The sequence below is a fragment of the Equus przewalskii genome, chromosome 4 (genome assembly GCF_037783145.1).
Source record: "Equus przewalskii isolate Varuska chromosome 4, EquPr2, whole genome shotgun sequence".
Classification (NCBI taxonomy): Eukaryota; Metazoa; Chordata; class Mammalia; order Perissodactyla; family Equidae; genus Equus; species Equus przewalskii.
The window spans coordinates 85,782,228-85,802,592 of NC_091834.1; the positions used below are offsets into that span (position 1 = coordinate 85,782,228).

General features: G+C 34.7%; 1 protein-coding gene across 26 annotated transcripts in view; it reads left to right on the forward strand.

Moving 5' to 3' along the window:
• MKLN1 (muskelin 1) overlaps positions 1-19,772 on the forward strand; it is a 312,898-nt gene extending 293,126 nt beyond the window's left edge. For 22 of the 26 annotated variants that reach the window (XM_070617703.1, XM_070617697.1, XM_070617708.1 and 19 more), the window contains 4 exons: positions 394-533; positions 6,002-6,104; positions 13,591-13,645; positions 19,419-19,772. In XM_070617703.1, coding sequence (XP_070473804.1) covers positions 394-533; positions 6,002-6,104; positions 13,591-13,645; positions 19,419-19,540 — 420 coding nt within the window. In that variant the 3' untranslated portion in view covers positions 19,541-19,772. The remainder of the gene's footprint in view (positions 1-393; positions 534-6,001; positions 6,105-13,590; positions 13,646-19,418) is intronic. The other 4 variants (XM_070617717.1, XM_070617715.1, XM_070617716.1 and 1 more) reach the window with 1 other exon arrangement.
• Positions 19,773-20,365: the final 593 nt, after the last annotated feature.

A 20,365-nucleotide genomic window follows, 5' to 3' on the forward strand; every position in this document is an offset into this window, starting at 1 on the left:
AAGATATTGTTTGCTATTATGATCAACACTTAATTAACTTGATATTCTCCATTATTCTTTGCTCTAAGCAAACTCAGTATTTTGGATTAGCTTCTATCATTGCTTTTGTTTCATGTCTTCCATTGTCGATATAATTCTGGTAATACAATTCACTTTAATGTAAAATGTAATTTAAAGAAGTAGGCATAGTACTTTAAAATAAAAAGGAAACTTGAGAAGAATCAAGAGAAACGTTTGGTAGAAATGCAATGTTTTAATTTTTTTTTTATGAGTAAGGCTAAGGAAGTTACCTGTTATACACTACTACTAAAATGAAAACATTTTACTGTGACTTCTGTAGTTTTTTGAGTATGCATGCGTTTTTAAAAATCTGATTTGTTTTGTTTATTACAGGTTCATTATTTATTTGGTGGGAATCCAGGAAAATCTTGTTCCCCAAAGATGAGATTAGATGACTTCTGGTCACTAAAGTTGTGTAGGCCTTCAAAAGATTACTTACTGAGGCATTGCAAGTACCTCATAAGAAAACACAGGTATAAAAAATAATTCACTGAAAACTTTTATTTAACATTATCAGCTCTTGTTGGTATTACCTAAGCTTTGGAAATGTGACTGTCTTTGAAAATTTAGTGACGTGACAGTGTAAATACTGTGAAGATCATGACTTTTGTGAGTGCCCTGTTATTCTCCTTATTTTGCTTTCTTCTTTCAAAGGAAGATACAAAGTGAAGATAGATATTGATGCTAAAAATTTCTAAATATAGAACAAGGAAATTTTGCAACTGTTAAAATAATGGAAACAATTTCTCTGAAGGTGATGAACCTACCTTCAGGTAACTCAAGGCCTAAACACTACAAATTGCATCAGTTCTGGATTATTGGCATGTGCCTGACCTATTGACGACTCTCTTAACAGTGTACATGATGGTATAGTTTACTAAATACCTTTCCAATTTGATGTTTCAGAATACACCTTCAGATATGATTATAGTTTTACATCATTACCTTTGCCATTTAATTGCAAAATCATGTAATCAAACATTTTTACCTATATCTCCTGAGTCATGTTTGCCTTTTAGCCTTAGCAGGTAATAAGCTACAAAAAAATGTAGAAAAGTATATCTGTCCTTTTGGTTACTGATAGTGTTAGATGGTAATAAAAATTTATAGTTTGGAAGGAGAAGGTTAGCCATTATTGAGCAATTTTTGTGTGCTAGATCCTGCATATTAATAATCACAGTAAGCCAATGGAATAAGTACTGTCATTATCACTATTTTATAAAAGAAGAAATGGAGGCATTTTTAAATAGGTTATATAACTCATCTAAGGTCACTCAACCATAAGTGACAGAGCCAGGATTTGATCCTGAGTATTCTGACTCCAGAGTTCACCGCTTAACCTACACTCACACCTCCACCCACCCCCACATACATACAAGCACACATGTATATGTATATATACATACATGCATACATATGTGTGTTTATATGTTTGTTATATATGTTTATGTATTATATTTTATATAGAATATAAGTACATAAAAATCTCTTGTAGGTATAAGTTAAATTTGTGGTTTTTTATATCATGTTTACTTATTGTTCCTTTCTCTGCTTTTACAAGTTGTGCTTGAGACATAAGTTAATAGCTGAACCTAGTTACTTATGTTGCTTTGGCATTATTGTGACTAATCAGTGTATTTCCTATAGAATCTACAGGAGAAAGGGTCTGAATCTTCATGTTGGCTGGGTGGCAAGAGATAAATTCTGTTTTATTAACAAGATTTAAGCTTGAGGTATCTTCAACCATTTACATTGCTAAAATTTCATTCCTTAATACTTTACTTAATGTTAAACTTTGGTTTTAAAAGGATAAGACAAATTTGGGGAAGTTATAGTGTTCTTTTTCTACTTCAGATCTAACAACTGGTGGTTGGAATGTTAAGTTGAGCTCTTTTTAAAAATTTCCTCACTGAAAGCTCATTAGAGATTAAAGGAGATCATCTAGTGCAATATGTGAAGAATTGGAACTCACTTTTAAACATTTTCCTCTGGCTTTTAATTGAAAAAGTAATGCATGGTTAATAAAGAAAAAACAGGGGCCAGCCCTGTGGCCGAGTGGTTAAGTTCGCACACTCTGCTTGTGTGGCCCAGGGTTTCACTGGTTCAGATCCTGGGTGCGGACCTAGCACTGCTCGTCAGGCCATGCTGAGGCAGTGTCCCACACAGCACAGCCAGAAGGACCTACAACTAGAATGTACAACTATGTACTGGAGGGCTTTGGGGAGAAGAAAGAAAGAAAAAAAAAAAAGATTGGCAGCAGATGTTAGCTCAGGGCCAATCTTTAAAAAAAAAGAAAAAGAAGAAAAACCATAAGTTCTCTCTATCCACCAAAAGAATTGAATCACTCATCATCCCCCCATTCAGAAAAAATAACTTAATATTTCAGTGTATATCCTTCAAGCTTTATGTGCACACGTAGATTTTTGTTAGTTTAACTGAAAAATAAAGATCATATTGCTTTGAATCTGATTTTTTCCAATGAATGATGTCTTATAGACATCTTATTAGCATGTTAATAGATACAAGTACAAATCACAATTATAATGACTGCATAGTGTTCTACTTTATGTGTAATTTACTTAACTAGTCTCCTTTTGTAGAATATTTAGAGTATTTCCAGCTTATTTTCTATTATAAACAATATGTTAATATTATTATATGCTTCTATATGCATCCCTATCCAAAAATTCTGTAGGGTAGTGGTAGAATTGGTGAATTATAAATTGCCCTACAGAAAGTTAATTTTCATTCCTTCTAAAAATAAGTAGAATTAATTCATTTATCCACAGCCAAGCTATCCTGAGAAGTATTGTTCTTTTTGATATTTGGCAGTTGTTTTTCTTCTTTAAAAATATATCAGTTTGCAGGTGAAATAACAATTTGGGGGAATTTGAAATATTCTATATTATGGCGTGTTTTAGGTTTCAAGTACAAACATTGTTAGTGACTTGTGCCAGTAAAAGGCATAAAGTGAGGAATGAAAGTGGATAAAGAATAAAAGAATAATCAGTAACAATTGTTTAAATTTTTAAGTATATGATGAAAGACTCTAGCAAATCTTGTGAGTTATGAGAATGATTCATAAAATAAAGCGACTGAAGTTGAAAAGCACCAAGTTTATGTGATTGGGCAAATAGTCAACCTTTGAAATTTGCTAATATGGGTAGAGAAGTATGCTTAGTTCATCTAGAACTTAAACCAGAAAAGCCCTTGAAGGACAATTTAAGAATGTTTAAAGACCCTATTCATTTGTGTAAATTATTTTCAATTAGAGTAATAATAGCATAAAAATATGCAACATAATACTTTTCTGATTGTGATACTTTTTGCCTTTAGTTCTGATAGCTAATGTCTTATTATATTGGGGAAAGTATTAGACCTGGATCTTGGACTGATATTCAGCCTTCTAACTTAATCTTTCTGGACATCAGTTTGCTCATGTGTAAAATGGCCAAAGCAACCACCTAAGGATCTTTATAAACATCAATAAAACTATATTCATTTATTTAAGAAATATTTGTTGAGCATCTGCAGTGTGCTAGATACTGTCGTGGGCTTTGTGGATATGTCAACAAAGAAAACAAACAAAAATTCCTGGCCTAAGTTCCCATTCTTATGAAGGGAGACTAACAATAAACATAATAAGGAATTTATATGTTACAGTAAGTATTATGAAAAAAACTAAAACCGGTTAAGAACTATTTTTGTGCAGGTTAGCTGGGAATATGATTTTAAATAAGGGTATTAGGGTAGACCTCACTGCAGAGATGACATTTGAGTAGAGACCTAAAGAATATGTGGGAATGAATCACGTAGATACTTAAGGGGAAAGGTATTCCAGATAGGTAATAGACAAGGCTCTGAGGTTAAAAATGTGCCTGGATTATTTGCGGAATAAATTGAGGAGTTCAGTGTGGTTGAACTGGAATGAGCAAAGTGATTGTGGTAGGAGATGAGGTCAGAGAGATTAGAAGGGGACAGATTATGAAGGGCCTTTGGCTTTTACTCTGAGTGAAAAGGGAGCATTGAAAGATTTTAAGTAGAAGAATGACACATTCAGATTTATCTTTTAATAAAACCCATGCTGGATTTTCTTCCAGAAGGACTGGGCAAAAGGTCATGCCGTTTTCACTCACATGGGGAGTTCTTCAGAAACAGCAGGTTTACATGTTGGGCAAGATGAGTTCAGTTTGGGGTGCACTTTAGGTTTTAGAGATCATCTGTGAGCACTCTGAGGAAAGGGTTCAGCTGATACTACGTTTGTGAGTCACCAACAAGGACAAGGAGCTTGCTCAGGGAGAGTAAGAAGAGTAGAGGGATGTTGAGTGTTATCTGAGGACCACCACCATTTGAGGGAATGCAGAGGAAGAGACACTCCATGAAAGAGATCAAGAAAGCACAGTAAGATTCTGGATAAACTTTGAAGGTTGCACTAACAGAAGTTCTTGATGGATTTGATAGGGGTATGAGGGATGACTGCTAGATCATCTTGAGAATCTGGTCTGCTACTAATTCCAGCTGACAATAAAAGGTCCTAAAATGGGCATTTGAAAAATGTAGACCTTTTTCCTGCCAACTCTTAGATGAATTCAAGAGTTTGAGGGACATTGCTACATTGCAGAGATAGAAGGTTGTTTCTGTGAATTGAGTAGAACAGAAAAATTACCTTTTTAATTCAAATTTCATATTAAATTAGACACCTTATTCTACCAGGCCATTTTATAAACTGCTAATCAAGCTTGAGATGATTGCTTTTGTCTCAGGTGCCAAAACTCTGATCTAATCCATTGTGGGCAAGATGATAGAGTAACATGACCTCTGCCTGAGGGACTCTCATCTGAGGGTTGTAGGGTTGGCTGACAATCAGGATACTGTCTGGTATAAGAGAACTGTAATATTTTGCTAGTCTTTGCCCCTGCCTGAAAACAGGTACCCTAAAAGACGGGAAATTATTGATGCCATAAGAATAAACACCATTGTGAAAGGCTCTTCACTATTTTCCTTTCCCAAATGAAATTAAATGTCTTCTTATCTTTCTCTCTATATAATATTTTGAAAAGCATGCCAATTTATCAGAAATGAATCCATATATAGTTATGCTGTAACAAAAGGACATTATCTTATTTAAATAAATAGTCCCAAACAGACTTTTTTAATTTAGGAGAAATCATTGTTTCCTTTTCAGCTTTGGAGTCACATAGACCTGTGTTTGGTTCTACTTCTGCCACTTACTATCTCTTATCTTGGCCAAATTCATTCTCTGGGCCTCAGTTTCTCATCTGTTTTTTAAAAAAATGATAAAACTTACTGTTGTCATAGAGTTATTATGAGGATAAATGAAGTGCTATATGTAAAATATTTGATAAGAGTCCAGCACATAACAAATGCTTGATAAGTAGTTGCTCCAATTTTTTTTGTTATTATTACTAAGACATGGAAATAGTCTCATTAAAAATATCTAATCAGTGTTAATGATATTCATTAAAAGAAACTATACTCATTTCTGTTTCTAAAGTATCTGTTAAGTCCACTTCCAGTGGAAAGTATACTGCACAAAGCTAACCAAGTATTTTTATTTTATCTCTGCTTGTCTTTTATGAAACACGTTTGGCTCTTTTGTAGTTCTGTTATGGAAAATATTTTACTTACTCGCGATGTTTTGTAGTTGATTTAATCTTAGCTTGTAGTTTTAAGAGGAGGGTAGGAAGTGCTGTTACCCAGTCTCCAGCACCATTGCCTGTGACTGCCTCGTATTGCCGTTGGATCCACAGAGACTCCACATCCACACTGTCTACATGGCAGCATTCGGATTCCCAAACACAGGTTTTGTAGGTGTCCGCAATGTTTCCTCATACACAGAGTAGTCCACTCCAGGTCTGAAAGACATTTCTGATTTTTTCTCATAACTCCAGACAATTATTGTTCTTGTTTACATTTCTAGGTTTGAAGAAAAGGCCCAAATGGATCCCCTTAGTGCTCTGAAATATTTACAAAATGATCTTTATATAACTGTGGATCATTCAGACCCAGAAGAAACAAAAGAGGTAAAGGGCGTAATAAACTTCAGAAATTGAACATTTTAAAATAAAATGTCTTCCTGACTTACATTTGCTGATTTTGCTCTCGGATGTTTTAAGGAAAGTATGATGACACTGATAATCTTAAAAATGGTACAGAGCAGATGAAATAAAAATTGAATAGGCATATTTTCATGTGTTAATATAAGATTCAAGTCGCACAAAAAATTCTTGATCCATTCAGAAAAGGATTCTCGGGTATAAAGTTTTAACTTAGACATTAGTTTTGTGTATTGGGAAGGAAATAGAAATTTTTACTACTTCTTTAGTCCCATGCCGCCTTTATTTAAGGATTACATAATGCTTCAATATAAACTTTTCTGTTGATACTCCATAATCCCCTAAGTGAAGAAAAGCTCTCTTTTTTTGTAGGGAAAAAGTGAAGAGGTTAATGGAAGTAGAATCCTTGCTACCTTGATAGTTAGTTTTATGAATGTCATAGCAGTGTAATTTGACTATAGGCTACTAACTTCATTCATCTGTAGTCCCTAAGCTTGAGAAATTAGTAACAGATCGTTACTTTTCAGTTTTTTTGTTACATAACATGGGATGGAAGCAATTGTTTCTGAATATTTAATATTCTTAGGGCATATTTGCTTATTCACAGTGTGTGAATATACTTACGGAGATTTTCATGGTCTTATAGCCTCTCTTCCCACTAACTTCTGAGATTACTTTTGTCACTTTTTCCTTTTGCCAGCCATCCTTGTCCATAGTTCATCTAGTATCATCTGAATTGCAATTCATTTTACCTCTAACTCACAGAATTGGTGCTAATTATATGTAGTTCTGTCCCTTACATCTTTTCCCCTTTTAGCTCTTGCTTTGTTTTGGCTTTTTAATAGCAACATCAAGCAGTGCTTTTCTCTGCTCAGCATTGACACAGGTTTCAGACTTAATGTTGAATCACTTTCAGGCACCAGGTTCATTGTACTTTCAAGTAGTAGAGCCTGCATGTCCTTGGCACCAAAACAAAGAGATACTCTTTCATAGTCGCCCACTGTGAAAATAAGTCTTATTTCTCTTACTCAGTATTGGTTACAGCCCTTCACCAAATGGAGACTCAACAGAATGCACTATAGAACCCCCCTGAAGGAGGACAGTTAGTTGTCTTTCCTTGAATCTTCAGTCAATTCATAATACTATTTAAAATAGTGGAAATTATCATAGTTTTGCTATGTAACAGAATGTATTTGGTTTAATCTGTTACGGCTTATAACTGAATAAGTTGTGAAAAGACCCTTAATGTTCATTTTGTTAGACCATGCATTTGAGAGTTATAAATAGATTTCCTTGTGTTTTTGCCATACTCTATCTAAAATGGCTATAGTCTGGGAACGTTATTTTTCTCTGATTTTTTAAAACCAAACCAAACCAAAATATTGCAAAGTAAATAATTTCAGCTGTGTGAGCTGCAAGTAAGCCAAAGAAAACAGACAGTTTGTTCTTAAAACTAAGCTAATAGGAAAAACCAGGACAGGGAGGTATCTCAAGTTCAAACAGAACCATTTAAAAAATTTTGGTACTAGGTTTCTCTTTTTCCTCTTTTCTGAGTAATACCAAATTATGATTTGGATGCCACAGACTTCCATTCCATTTCTTAAAAGATTCATCTATCAAGAGTTGTTTAGCCCCAGTAGAGAAGTTAGTAAAAATGGTGTTGTGCAGGTGTGTGTCAGCATCAGAATCACTTCAGAAAGTTTTTCAAAACAATACCTTCGCCCTAAGATTCTCTTCTGTCTGCTCTTATGTAACAGGAAACTGAACACACACCTGACATTGAGAATTACTGGCCTATAAGGTTATTTTGTTTTAAATTGTGTTAATAGCTTTTGTTTTGAGGGAAAAGAAAAATCCCTTGGTGACAGTTCCAGTATATATACTTAGAAAATTTAGGGGCCAGCCCGGTGGTGCAGTGGTTAAGTTCACACGCTCCGCTTCTATGGCCCAGGGTTTGCCAGTTCAGATCTCGGGTGCAGACATGGCACCGCGTGGCATGCCATGCTGTGGCAGGCATCCCACATATAAAATATAGGAAGATGGGCATGGATGTTAGCTCAGGGCCAGTCTTCCTCAGCAAAAAGAGGAGGATTGGCAGCAGTTAGCTCAGGGCTAATCTTCCTCAAAAGAAAAAAAAAGAAAATTTGTTAAGCATATAGATCTTGACTGATAAGAAATCATTCCATGTCTCGAAAAAGGCCTCACTGCTATTCATTTTCTGTACTAGCTTGTTTTTGTTCTGTATGTATGTTTTACAAAATTTTCACTACATTAAATGATTATATCAGGAACTAAAAGTAGTTTTTAGATTTTTCTCTTTTTTTTAGGGAGCAGTTACCATGATGATCATCATCACTGTGCCTGTTTTTGGGGAAATGATGGTGGACTACCAACTATATACCAAATAGTGGTTCTTTGCTTTCCTCCAGTCTCCAGAACATGAGTTCTAAATTGGTGATGAGCTTCTAATAAACGTTATGAAAATGATATTTTTTTTCCAGAAAAAGGCAAAGAAAAGAAGGCCTAAATTAATTCTACCGTTTTCAGAGAGGATTCTATAATAGAGAAGGAATAGGTAAAACAAGTTTTCAGCCAATGTTGCTCATTTTATATTAATTATACTTCTGCTGAGCTTCCAAGGTACTGGTGTCATTCATTTAATAGATGTGTATTGAGTCCCTACAATATGCCAGGCATGTAGGCACAGGAGATACATCAGTGAACTGAACAACATCCCTGCCCAGGAAGTACTTAGACATACCGGTGGAGGGAAACAATAACATATTAAATTAGCAAATTATAGAGTACATTAGAATTTGATAAGTATTATGGAAAAATTAAAAAGGGATAAAAAGAGTAAAGGGAGATCAGAAGTATAAGAGGTGAGAATTAGGCAAGTGCAGTATTAAATAGGATGATCATAATAGGCCTCATTTAGAAATGAGATTTGCACAAAGACTTGAAGGATGTGAGGGAGTGATCTAACTAGATAATTTGGGGAAGATAATTTCTGGCAAAGGGAGGGGTAGAACAAAAGAACCTAGGATGGGGGAATTCTGGCTTTGTTTTTGAGAACAGCAAGGAGGCCTGTGTGGCTGGAGTAGAGGTAAGGAGGGTGAGAATAGTCAGAGATGAGGTCAAAGAGGTAAGAGCAGGGATTGGGAGAACAGATTGTGAATAACTTTGTAAGTCGTTGTTGGGACTTTGACTTTTAGTCTAAAGGAATAAGGAGCCAGTTCAGAGTATTGTGTGTGCAGAGAAATGATATGGTCTCCTTTATGTTTTAATTAGATCACTCTGACTACTGTATTGAGAATAGACTAAAGGGGAACAAGGATGGAAGCAGAGAGACCTATGAGGGAGGTTGTAGAAATCGAAGCAAGGAATTGTAGTTCAGACTAACGTAGTAGGAGTAGAAATGGTGAGAAGTAAAATAGATCAGATTCTCAATATATTTTAAAGGTAAAACCAACAGAATTTTATGATGGATTGGATGTAGGCTTTAGAAAGAAATGACTTCAAAGTTTTTGGGCCTGGGAAACTAGAAGGATGGAGTTACTGTTAACTGAAATGAGAAAGCTCTGGGTGGAGCTGGTATCTGGCGGTTGTTGGGGACTCATGACTGGAATCAAAATTTTAATTTTGGATTTGTTCAGTTTGAGATGCCTATGAAACAGCCGACTTGAGATGTTGAGGCGATAGTTGGATATTGAAGTCTGGAGTTTGGGGGAGAGGTCTGGCTTTATTCAGATTATGTACTATTACTTGGTACCTAGTAAAATTCTAGACCAGTACATATCGGTTCCACTTATTTAATCAGATTGCCAAAATAACAGTTTTCTCCCCATCCTTCTGTATGTAGAGTCAATAAAGTTTATCTTTCACCTTAGAAGTTAGAAAAGAGAAATGAATTAACCCCCAAGTAAGTAGAAGATAGGAAATTAGTGAAATAGGAAACTAACAGTAGAAAAAATAAAAGTGAAAAGTTGGTTCTTTGAAAAGGTGAATAAAATTGGTAAACCCCTAGCAAGATTTATCAAGAAACAAAATAGTGAAAACATGAATTATCAACATTACAAATGAAAAGGAGAAATCATTACAGACCCTACAGATATTAAAAGGATAATAAGGAGATATTATGAACAACTTTGTCAGCAAATTCAGTGACTTGATGAAATGGACAAATTCTTTGAAAGACAAAACTTACCAAAACTGACACAAGAAGAATTAGAAAATCTTAAGGAACTCCATATCAGTTACAGACAGAGATTGAATTTGTAATTAAAAACTTTTCAACAGATTAAATGCTAGGCCTGAATGGCTATATCAGTAAATTCTCAACCATTTAGGAAAGAAAAAATACCAATTCTATATAAACTGTCAGAAATCAGAGGAAGACAAAATACTTTCTAAATCCTTTTATGAAGCAGCTTAATGCTGATGTAAAAACCCAAAAAAGACGTTTTACAAGCAAAGAAAATACAGACCAATTCTTGTGATTGTAGATGCAAAATTCCTAAGAAAATGTTAGCTGATTGAATCCAGCAATATATAAAAAGGTTAATGCACAGTGACTGAGTTGGGGTTTATCCTAGGAATACCAGGTTGGTTTAACATTTGAGAATCTATCAGTGTAATTTACCACATTGACAGAACGGAGAAGAAAAACCATAGATCATCTCAATAAGTGAAGAAAAGCAATTGACAGAATTCAAAACCCATTCGTGATAAAAATTCTTAGCAAACTAGGAATAAAAAAAAGAAATATCCTAAATCTCATAAAGGGCATCTATGAAAAAAATGCAGGTAGCACTATACTTAATTGTAAAACATTAAACCCTTTTCCCTAAGATTATGATGAGGAAAGAACATCTGCTGTCAGCGCCTCTATTCAGCATTGTACCAAGTCCTAGCTAGTGCAAGAAGGTAAGAAAAAGAAATAAACAGCATATAAGTTGGAAAGGAGGAGGAAAAAGTGTTTGCATTTGTAGATGCCATTATTGTGTACATGGAAAACCTCATGCAATCTACAACACAGTATGCTAAGATAAGTGAATTTAGCAAGGTTACAGAATAAAAGGTCAATAGGAAAAAACCCAATTATTTTTGTGCTAGCAGTGGACAGTTAAAAGATGAAATTTTAAAACCTGTTTGTATTAATAACAAAAAATAATCAAATACATAATGTCTATTGAAAGAAATTAAAGAATACCTAAATAAATAGAGGGATAAATCACATTTATGGATTGAAAGACTAAAAATTGTTAAGATGCCCATTCTCCTCAAATTGGTTTTTATTTTAATACAGTTTCTATCAATATTCAGGCAAGTTTAGGTTTCTTTTTTGTTGTTTCTGGACTAGCAGAAACAATCTTGAAAAAAGAAAAACAAAGTTGGAAGTCTCATACTACCTAATTATAGGATTCTATATAAAGCCACAGTAATCAAGGCACTGTGGCTTAAGGATAGACAAATAGATAATAGAACAGAATAGAATTCAGAAGTTGACCCACATATATGTGGTCAATTGACTTTTTGAGCAGGGTGCCAAGTCCAATGGGAAAAAGAAAGTGTTCTTAACAGATGGTGCTAAATAACTGGATATCCCAACCTATATCTCACTCTTAACACAAAATTAAGATGGATTATGGATCTAAATATAAAACCCAGAACAATAAAACTTCAAGAAGAAAACAGATTATCTTCACAACCTTGGGAGAGGAAAAGATTTCTTAGACGTGACAAATGGCACTAATCATAAAAGAAAAAACTTTATAAATTGGACTATAAAAAAATTAAAATTTCTACTCATTACAAGACATATTAAAAAAATAGGCAAGCCACAGACTAAATAATATTTGCTGTAGATTTATCTGACAGAGGACTGATACACAGGATATGTAAAGAACTTTCTATATTTTAAACTCTTCCTTTCACCCCCTTTTTCCCTAACTCTTTCTTAGATAGCTACTTCTGGAATATTTGTCAAATTTCTGACCTTCAAAGGACTTCTAATCAGGGCTCACAAATATTAGTGTGATTGATACCTGAAGTTTTAAAGTCTGCAAGCATAGGTGTGAAATACAGCTGAGGAATCGGTGGTATCAGCTGCTCAGACCTTGCCAAGTGCCAAGTAACTCCACTGAGAGTCTCCTCATTTGTCTACTCTTATTCCTTCCTTTAACTTGCCTATTTGCCAGCATCCTCATCAAGATAAATATAAATAGTTCTACATTTTTACTTTTTACCAATTTGTTAAATTACCTGTGTTGAAATAGTTTTCTTATTTTGTTTCATTGTTGTTGAGTTACATGGTCTGTTTTAAAGTAATTGGCTAGCCTAGGAATCTAATCAACGTTTGTAACATTACTTCAGTGTATAAAGGCCTATGAATCTTTATAATTATATAACAGTATAATTATACATGACTGTGGAATCCCAATCTAAGTTGTAATTTAGGAATGGCCTATACATAATAACCATGCTTTTTCCTCAGAATTTAATTTACACAGCAGAGAGATCAGGTATTTTACAGTAGCATGTATTTATTTAATTTTATTTATTTACTTTTTTTTTGAGGAAGATTAGTCCTGAGCTAACATCTGCCGCCAATCCTCCTCTTTTTGCTGAGGAAGACTGGCTGTGAGCTAACATCTGTGCCCATCTTCCTCTACTTTATATGTGAGATGCCAACCACAGCATGGCTTGCCAAGCTGTGTGTAGGTCCACACCCAGCATCTGAATTGGTGAACCCTGGGCTGCCAAAGTGGAACATGTGAACTTAACCACTGCGCCACCGGGCAGGCCCCAGCATGTATTTATTTTTTAAGTGAGAACGCACATATACTAAAAATTCAAGAGGGCTGGCCTGGTGGCACAGCAGTTAAGTTCTCACATTCCGCTCCCATGGCCTGGGATTCGCTGGTTTGGATCCCAGGAGTGGACCTACACACTGCTCGTCAGGCCGTGCTGTGGCAGGTGTCCCACAAATAAAGTAGAGGAAGATGGGCACGGATGTTAGCTCAGGGCCACTCTTCCTCAGCAAAAAGAGGATTGGCAGCAGATGTTACCTCAGGACTTATCTTCCTCAAAAAAAGTAAAATTCAATAACTGTGTGCAGGACACCAATCTATCTATATTTGATAGATTCCCAAATGAGTAATTTTCTTTTTTATTTCAGTTGACCTGTTGTTCCTTAATAAATACATACTTTAATAGATTTTAAAAATTAAATAATTGAAGGACTTGGTCCAGTATTTTGGAAAATGATAATAGCAGGCCAGTAGAAAAGTCAGCATATTCTTTAATCTAAATGGGTGTTCTTATTGCCACTATTTGGACTTATGCAGCAACATGAACTGAGACTTCCAGTGGCTAATAAATGGTCAAAATTACATGTTATTTTTCTCCAACGTGCTTAGCCAGCTAATTTGCTTCTATTTTTCTTTTACAGTTTCAGCTCCTAGCTTCAGCTCTGTTCAAATCTGGTTCAGATTTTACAGCTCTGGGTAAGTATTCCAATATAGTTTATCCAGCCAGATGCCCTGGCAATTGGGAGGTTGGATTTTGATTTATTTTAAATGAAACATTAGGTGAGATGTTCATCCAAACAAATGAAGCAGGTTTCAAGATAGCATGCAAAATTTCTAATAACCTGTTACAAGGTTATTTTCCAACCATCAGTCACCAGTTCATGGATCAGTTTGCAGTTTCTGTTACACCAGTTACTGAGCTACTCTGCAAACAGGTGGCAATAGAAGCATGATCAAAATTAATTAATTTATATAGCATTGTTTTGGAGTTCAGGCTGTATTACTGATATACTTACTATGAGATAGCATTTGTTGGTTGAATGGTTTTTCCTCTCAGTGTGTTCTTTGTGGAATTGTGAGGTGTCAACAGAATGGTGATGGGATAGTAATGAAATAAATGTTTAGGAGCAGAGAAGATAAATTAGCTCCTTCCTGAAAATGGTAATTTTTTCTATGTTGGTATCTTCATTGTTTTAAGTGTTTCTCAAACACCCCAGATATGGCCATCAGTCTTTGTTTAGGAATACTCTCACTGAGTATTAATGAGTTGTTAAAGTGGTTAAACTAGGCTATGGTAAAGTGAGGAGTCTGTAGAAGTTCCAGAACCCAGAGCTTTAGTCAGGTGAATTTTCAAGGATCTTTTTGTTAGCGTAAATCATTATTATAGCTTCAGTATTTCAACAAGATAGTTGCCTTTTAAAGTATGAGAATTTCCTCTTATCATTATAAAATGTCACACGGTGGATACATATTTATCCCATTGATGTTAGTGCTGTTATTTGCCTTAGAATTGAGCAATAGTAATGAAATTTTCCAGTGTATGTAATATAAATCCTACTTTTTATCTTTGGAATAAAATAACTCTTTGGGATGTCAGTTTAATTTCTTCTTCTTTGTCCTTTTGTCTTTTTAAAGGTCTTTGTCTTTGAACCATACCTCAAAGGAAAAAAGAGATATATAATTCTGGTGGTTTTCACTGGGATGGGAAAAAATAGCAATGTTCCTTGGGGTCTTGCCCTTTCTTTTTCCATAACAAGTAATTGAGATTTCTCTACTGATCAAAGCAGCTCCAATCCTGAGTTCTAATTCCAGAATATGTGGGATTCCACAGGGCAAGACAGAATGGACTACTATAAAACATAACTCCAATAGGTTCTCCTAAAAATTTAGAGAATTGTTTACCACTATTCCGTGCACTCAAGGGCTTTTAAAGAATATTTTTAGGCTGTTAAAAATCTCAATCTGGTGATGTAGAATTTAGATGTAAGCATTATTTTAGAAAGTTTATACCCTTTTGAATTTTATCATTTGAAACAAAGATCTAGTGATACATGAATTGGGAGCCTGGCACATAGATGTTCAGTGTGAATGAATGTGTGCCTTGTTGTGTATGGACACCACAGCCCAGAGCCATTATTTTTATTTCTTTGGTAGGCAGCACTAAAATGTCTCTGGCTGACTTATATTTAACCTTTAGAGCAAGAATTTCATGGCAGTTATTTAAATATGTTAGGCTAATGTGAGCAAATATTCTACCTTTAGCTTAACTCCTTTCTTCTGTCTCTGCCCTATTCACTGTAAGCTAACATATTTTGTTGGAAGTGATTTGTTTTACTTGGATTCTAGAAAACAATAGAAAAAAATACAAAAAGGGAAAATTCCTATTGGGTCTTATTTCCCACCTTGAAGGGAGGCAGTATGTTTAGCAGTTAAGAGATCAGAGTGTGGTGTAGTGGTTAAGACTCAGAATCTAGGTTCAGATACCAGCTCTGCCACTTGCAAATTTTAAAAGTGACTTTGAGCAAGTCACCTTTTTGATCATTAAAGTAGTGAGAGTACTACCTCAAGTTGTTGAGAGAATTAAATGCAATAATTATGGAAAACAGCACAATAAAACACTTAGTAAGTGCTCCATTCAGGGTATTGTTATTATCACCTCCCTCAAAAATATAATCTTCTTTGTAACATTGGTAAATTTGGATGAGATGCAAATTCAGGTTGTATGCTAATTTTAACAAGGAAAAATTTGATATATTATTTATAAACAAAAAGATCTTTTCATGGCTATTTAGAGTTCCTGGTTCTTGTTCTCATTCATTTTCTGTCAGATTTTTTTACCTTTACTCTACTTAGAATTGAAATCAAATGGGTTATTTTATGTGTAGATGTATACATCTTACATCTATAGATAAAATGAATATTTCATTTTCTGAATTCTCCCCCCAAAATTTTGCCTCAGCCAAATTTCCTATCTGCCTTCAGAATTAATCCAGTTTATCTTAACTTCTTAGTGAGAATTAAAAGTATTTACTAATGTTATATGTAATTTAAAGAATTAAAGCTGGAAAGTGATTTACAAACAGCTGGCATTATCTTAGTTTTGGGAAATGACTAACTTTAGAGAAAAATGACCTCTGGGGGTCTTTAGCATAGAGTTTTTGGTGGCTGTGGGTACTTTTAAGCTTGAACTCAGACGTCTATTTTCCTAATTTATATTGTTGATTCATTAACATTGAACTCACAGCCAACAGCACTATATCTCATTCCTGAACAAAGCTTATCTAACACATGTATTTTCTCCATAAGGCATATCACAACCTTCTCGCCCTTGAGGAATACTAGATAGCCCTTCAGCAATATACTTGGGGGCCATTTTAAGCAGTGAAGTCACCAACAAAAAGTACAGAAATGTGAAGAACATGGCACTAAATAGACTGTGTAAAAGACACTTGAATATGAACAAAACCAAACAAACTTATTTATCAAATTGGTAACATTACCACACAGAAGGGAAAAAAAGAAAATTAAACCAAAGTATAGTGCTTAGACTATATACTTTCAGGAAATAGATTCTAAAGACCAAAAAAGCAAAGAAATCTTGAGTTTTTGCTGGTAGTGGTATGGGTAAAGTAATTCTAGAACTTGTGTGTATTTTAGGTTGAGCAAATGAGTAAATATGATGTTGCTGGGGGGAGGTTTTCTTAGTGGAAGAAAGGAGATGTAAATATGGAATAGGCTAAGGGAGAGGAAGAATCCTATGTGGTTCTTAAAAAATTGGAATTAGCAATAAAAGCATGTACTAATGATTTTATTTTAAAAAGTGTATATATAATATGTGTGGACATATATGAATAGGCCTACGACAACAGCAGCTTTGGCAATTAGCACAGCTGATTTTGGTTTCTAAATATCATTCACCACTAAAAGGAATTAGGGCTCCTTGGATAAATGTCTGACTCCAGAGCTGTGTAAAGTGAGCTTGCATATCTTGCTGCACCAGAAAGTAAGGAAGTACTCAAAAATTAATGGAGAAATTTCAAAAAGACATAGAAGCCAGCTCAAAAGAACTCTTACTGGCTAAATCTGGGACAATATGAGTATTAAAATGAATAATGATAGTAATGGACATAACATACTGAACAAGAAAAGGATCCATGAGTATATACTAATGCAAAGAAATGAAATGGAGGGAGGAAAAGCTCTTCTTTACAATTAATGTCAATCAATAAATCTAGAAGGAATTGTAGTTAGAAAATCACCATCATATAAATAATTGTTTTAGCAAGAATCATCAGTGAATGCTAAAGTCATTGGGTGCATTTGTTGGGGAACAGGATATTTGCACAGTCTAACACTATATTCTCATCAATATCTTATTAATTGCAAAGGTAGAAAAGAACACCTTTACATTGGAGAAATCTGGCATGCACAAGCTTAACCAGGTGATCAAAGTTAACATCATCAGTATTGGGAAAAACTGATAACCCGTGCTTCCTGAGGTGATGCACTGAGAAGGACACAGTATCACTTATGTAGTCTTCTTGCAAAAACAGCATAAACTGAATCTGATCATGAGGAAGCAATCAGACAACTCAAATTTAACACATTCTGCTACATAACTGGTCTGTGTACTTCATAACTATTGATGTCATAAAAAACAGAGGCTGAGGACTATTCCAGACTAAAGAGACTTGCAAACTAAATCTAAATACAATGTTTGATCTTGCATTGAGTTTTAGATTAGTGGGGAAAATGACTAAAGAAGATTATTGAGAGATAAATGTTAAATTTTCTAAATTTAATATAAATTTATTGGTTTTTTAAATTTAGTGGTTATTTAAGTGAATGTTCTTGTTAGGTGAAATGAACTCAAGTATTTAGGGGTGAAGATGTCTACAGTTTTCTTCCAAATTATTTCACAAAAAGAAGTTTGAATGGGGTACACACACACACACGTAGAGAGAGATTGAGAACGTAATAGGGAAAATGTTAATTGATGAATCTAGGTGAAGGGTATATGAGTGTGTGTTGTACTATTCTTGAAACTTATCTATGAGTTTGAAATTTTTCAAAATAAGTTGAAAAAAATTTAGAAAACAGAAAAGCATAAAATAGAAAAAAAGAATATCTCACCATTCAGATATAACCTTTGTTAACTTTTTAGAGTATTTCCTTCCATTCATTTCTATGATATGATAGATAGTAGGCTTTGTTAAAGCTTAAACTTGGCTCAAAGGAATAAACATTTGCCCTCAAACTTAAAATAATAATAAAATTTTTTTAAATAAAAAGGAATGTACCTTTCTGGAGTCATTGTTTATTTTCCTTCCAGGAAACTGGTATCCTTGGCAATATTACATTCTATTCATGTTCTTTATGAGATTAAAAAACAGATTGCACCTAAAACTGTATTCTAAGTTGAAGAAAATTGGTCCGATTTGAAATAGTTTTCACTAAGTATCATGGCATGTATAACTCTGGCTTTATTTTTGTTTCCAGTGGCACTCAGTAGCGTTCTCATGTGTCAGTTAGCCATGTCAGGAATGGCTAACGACTAATTTGTCAATGTCAAAGGACTAGTTTGTTTGTTATTTACATACTTCGTATGTGCATTAAAAAATTGAAGCAGCTAGGAGCAATACGCTGGCTGACTAAAGGAAAGAGGTAATCTCGCTGCATATTCCTTTGGCTGGAGCAAACTTGAAAATTAAACGTTTACTAGAGGTTAAAGGGAAAAAATCCTTTAGTTCAATGACCCCCACCTTTTAAGAATGTCATCCACTTTCTAATATTCATCTGGATAAAAGTAGTTCATTGCTCTGTTTTCTACGTAATGTGTGTCTAGCATAGAGCCTGGTACAAAATACGATAAAAATATGGTATTTGCTGTGTGCCAGTGCCATTCTACATATGGGACATGCATTTCTTTCCCTCAGCCGTCTATATTTTCACCTCAGTTCTCTGAGACTACTTCCAGCTCTGAAGGTTTGAATGATTTTAGACGACTTTCTAAAGACCCCTTTCATTTTGATTTTATTATATTTTTATTATCAAAAAAGTTTTAGTGGTTCAGAAGTGTTTATAAAGTCAGAAAAGAAGAGTGAAATTTCCTCAGTGGACTAGAAAAGAAAATGCTTGTAAGGAAAAGAGAGAAATCATTATCAGTTACTAAAGTGCCAGTCTTTTGGCTAGGTGCTTTTCACATAATTGCATTGAATCTGCACAATAACTCTGAAGTAAACAGGGTTATCACAGGTTTACAGCTGGGAAAACAGTTGCAGAAAGGCTGATTAACTCACCTAAGTTCACAGCTAGTAGAACTTGGATCCAGACCCTTGTCTATCTGGTTTTAAAGCCTGATTTGGTTTTAATTTTTCCATTATACATTGCTGCTTTTCTCAACTACCTTTTCTGTTACATGTTGAATTTAAACACAATGGATGAGTTTCTTTGTATCTCTCCTTACCAGGCTTTTCAGATGTGGATCACACCTATGCTCAAAGAACTCAGCTCTTTGACACCTTAGTGAACTTCTTTCCTGACAGCATGACTCCTCCTAAAGGCAACCTGGTAGACCTCATCACACTGTAACTGAAGAGGCCCTGGACGGTACTGGAGACCGGGAGTCTGCTTTCAGTATTGTGGATTTCAACTCTGTTGACCGACCGTTAGGCTGCAGTGATTGAGGACTGCACCAGAGTTCTGAAGGGATCTTTGTCACAAGTTTTAACCCTCTTCCTTCATACCTGACCTCAACCCCATTCTCCTCATCCCATTCCTAAATTAGGCTAATAAAGTGAAATTGATATACTTTCCATTTAAATATATATATATATTTTTTCTTACTTTAACTTTTAAGAATTAATGAGTATAAAAAAATCAGGCAGGTTACCCTTTTCTGATTTTTATTTCATTTTTTAAAAATTGGGACGAGTAAGCACTATTAGACTCAGCGCTACAAGAACTGGGATTTTGTTGTTGTTGGGTTGCTTGGCCTTTCTTCTTTCTCCTCCCTTCCCATTTCACTTTACCTTGCTTCACATGACTGCTTGTAAGTGGTGTTACTTGTTTACCTCTTCACTTCGTTCTTAACAGTATATAGTTCTGTAGGACAGCTGATGTATGTTAAGGTGATGTATGTGTCTCTGTTGACTAGAGTCTTAGTACTTTAAACATTGAACAATAGGAGGAACAGAGGGCTCAAATTTGCACTCCTTATTGTAGAACTAAAAACTGAACCCCAAGGTTGATCTAGGCACTTATCTGAGATTGGTATGTAGTATTTCTATGATGATATATTTTATAGTGGAAATTACAATAGCTTTGAGTCACAGAAACCTTAAACTGAGGAGAGTATAGTTCAGAACCTTTAAGAGCCATTCTAAAAATTACCAGCAAGAGGATTCTAATAGTAAT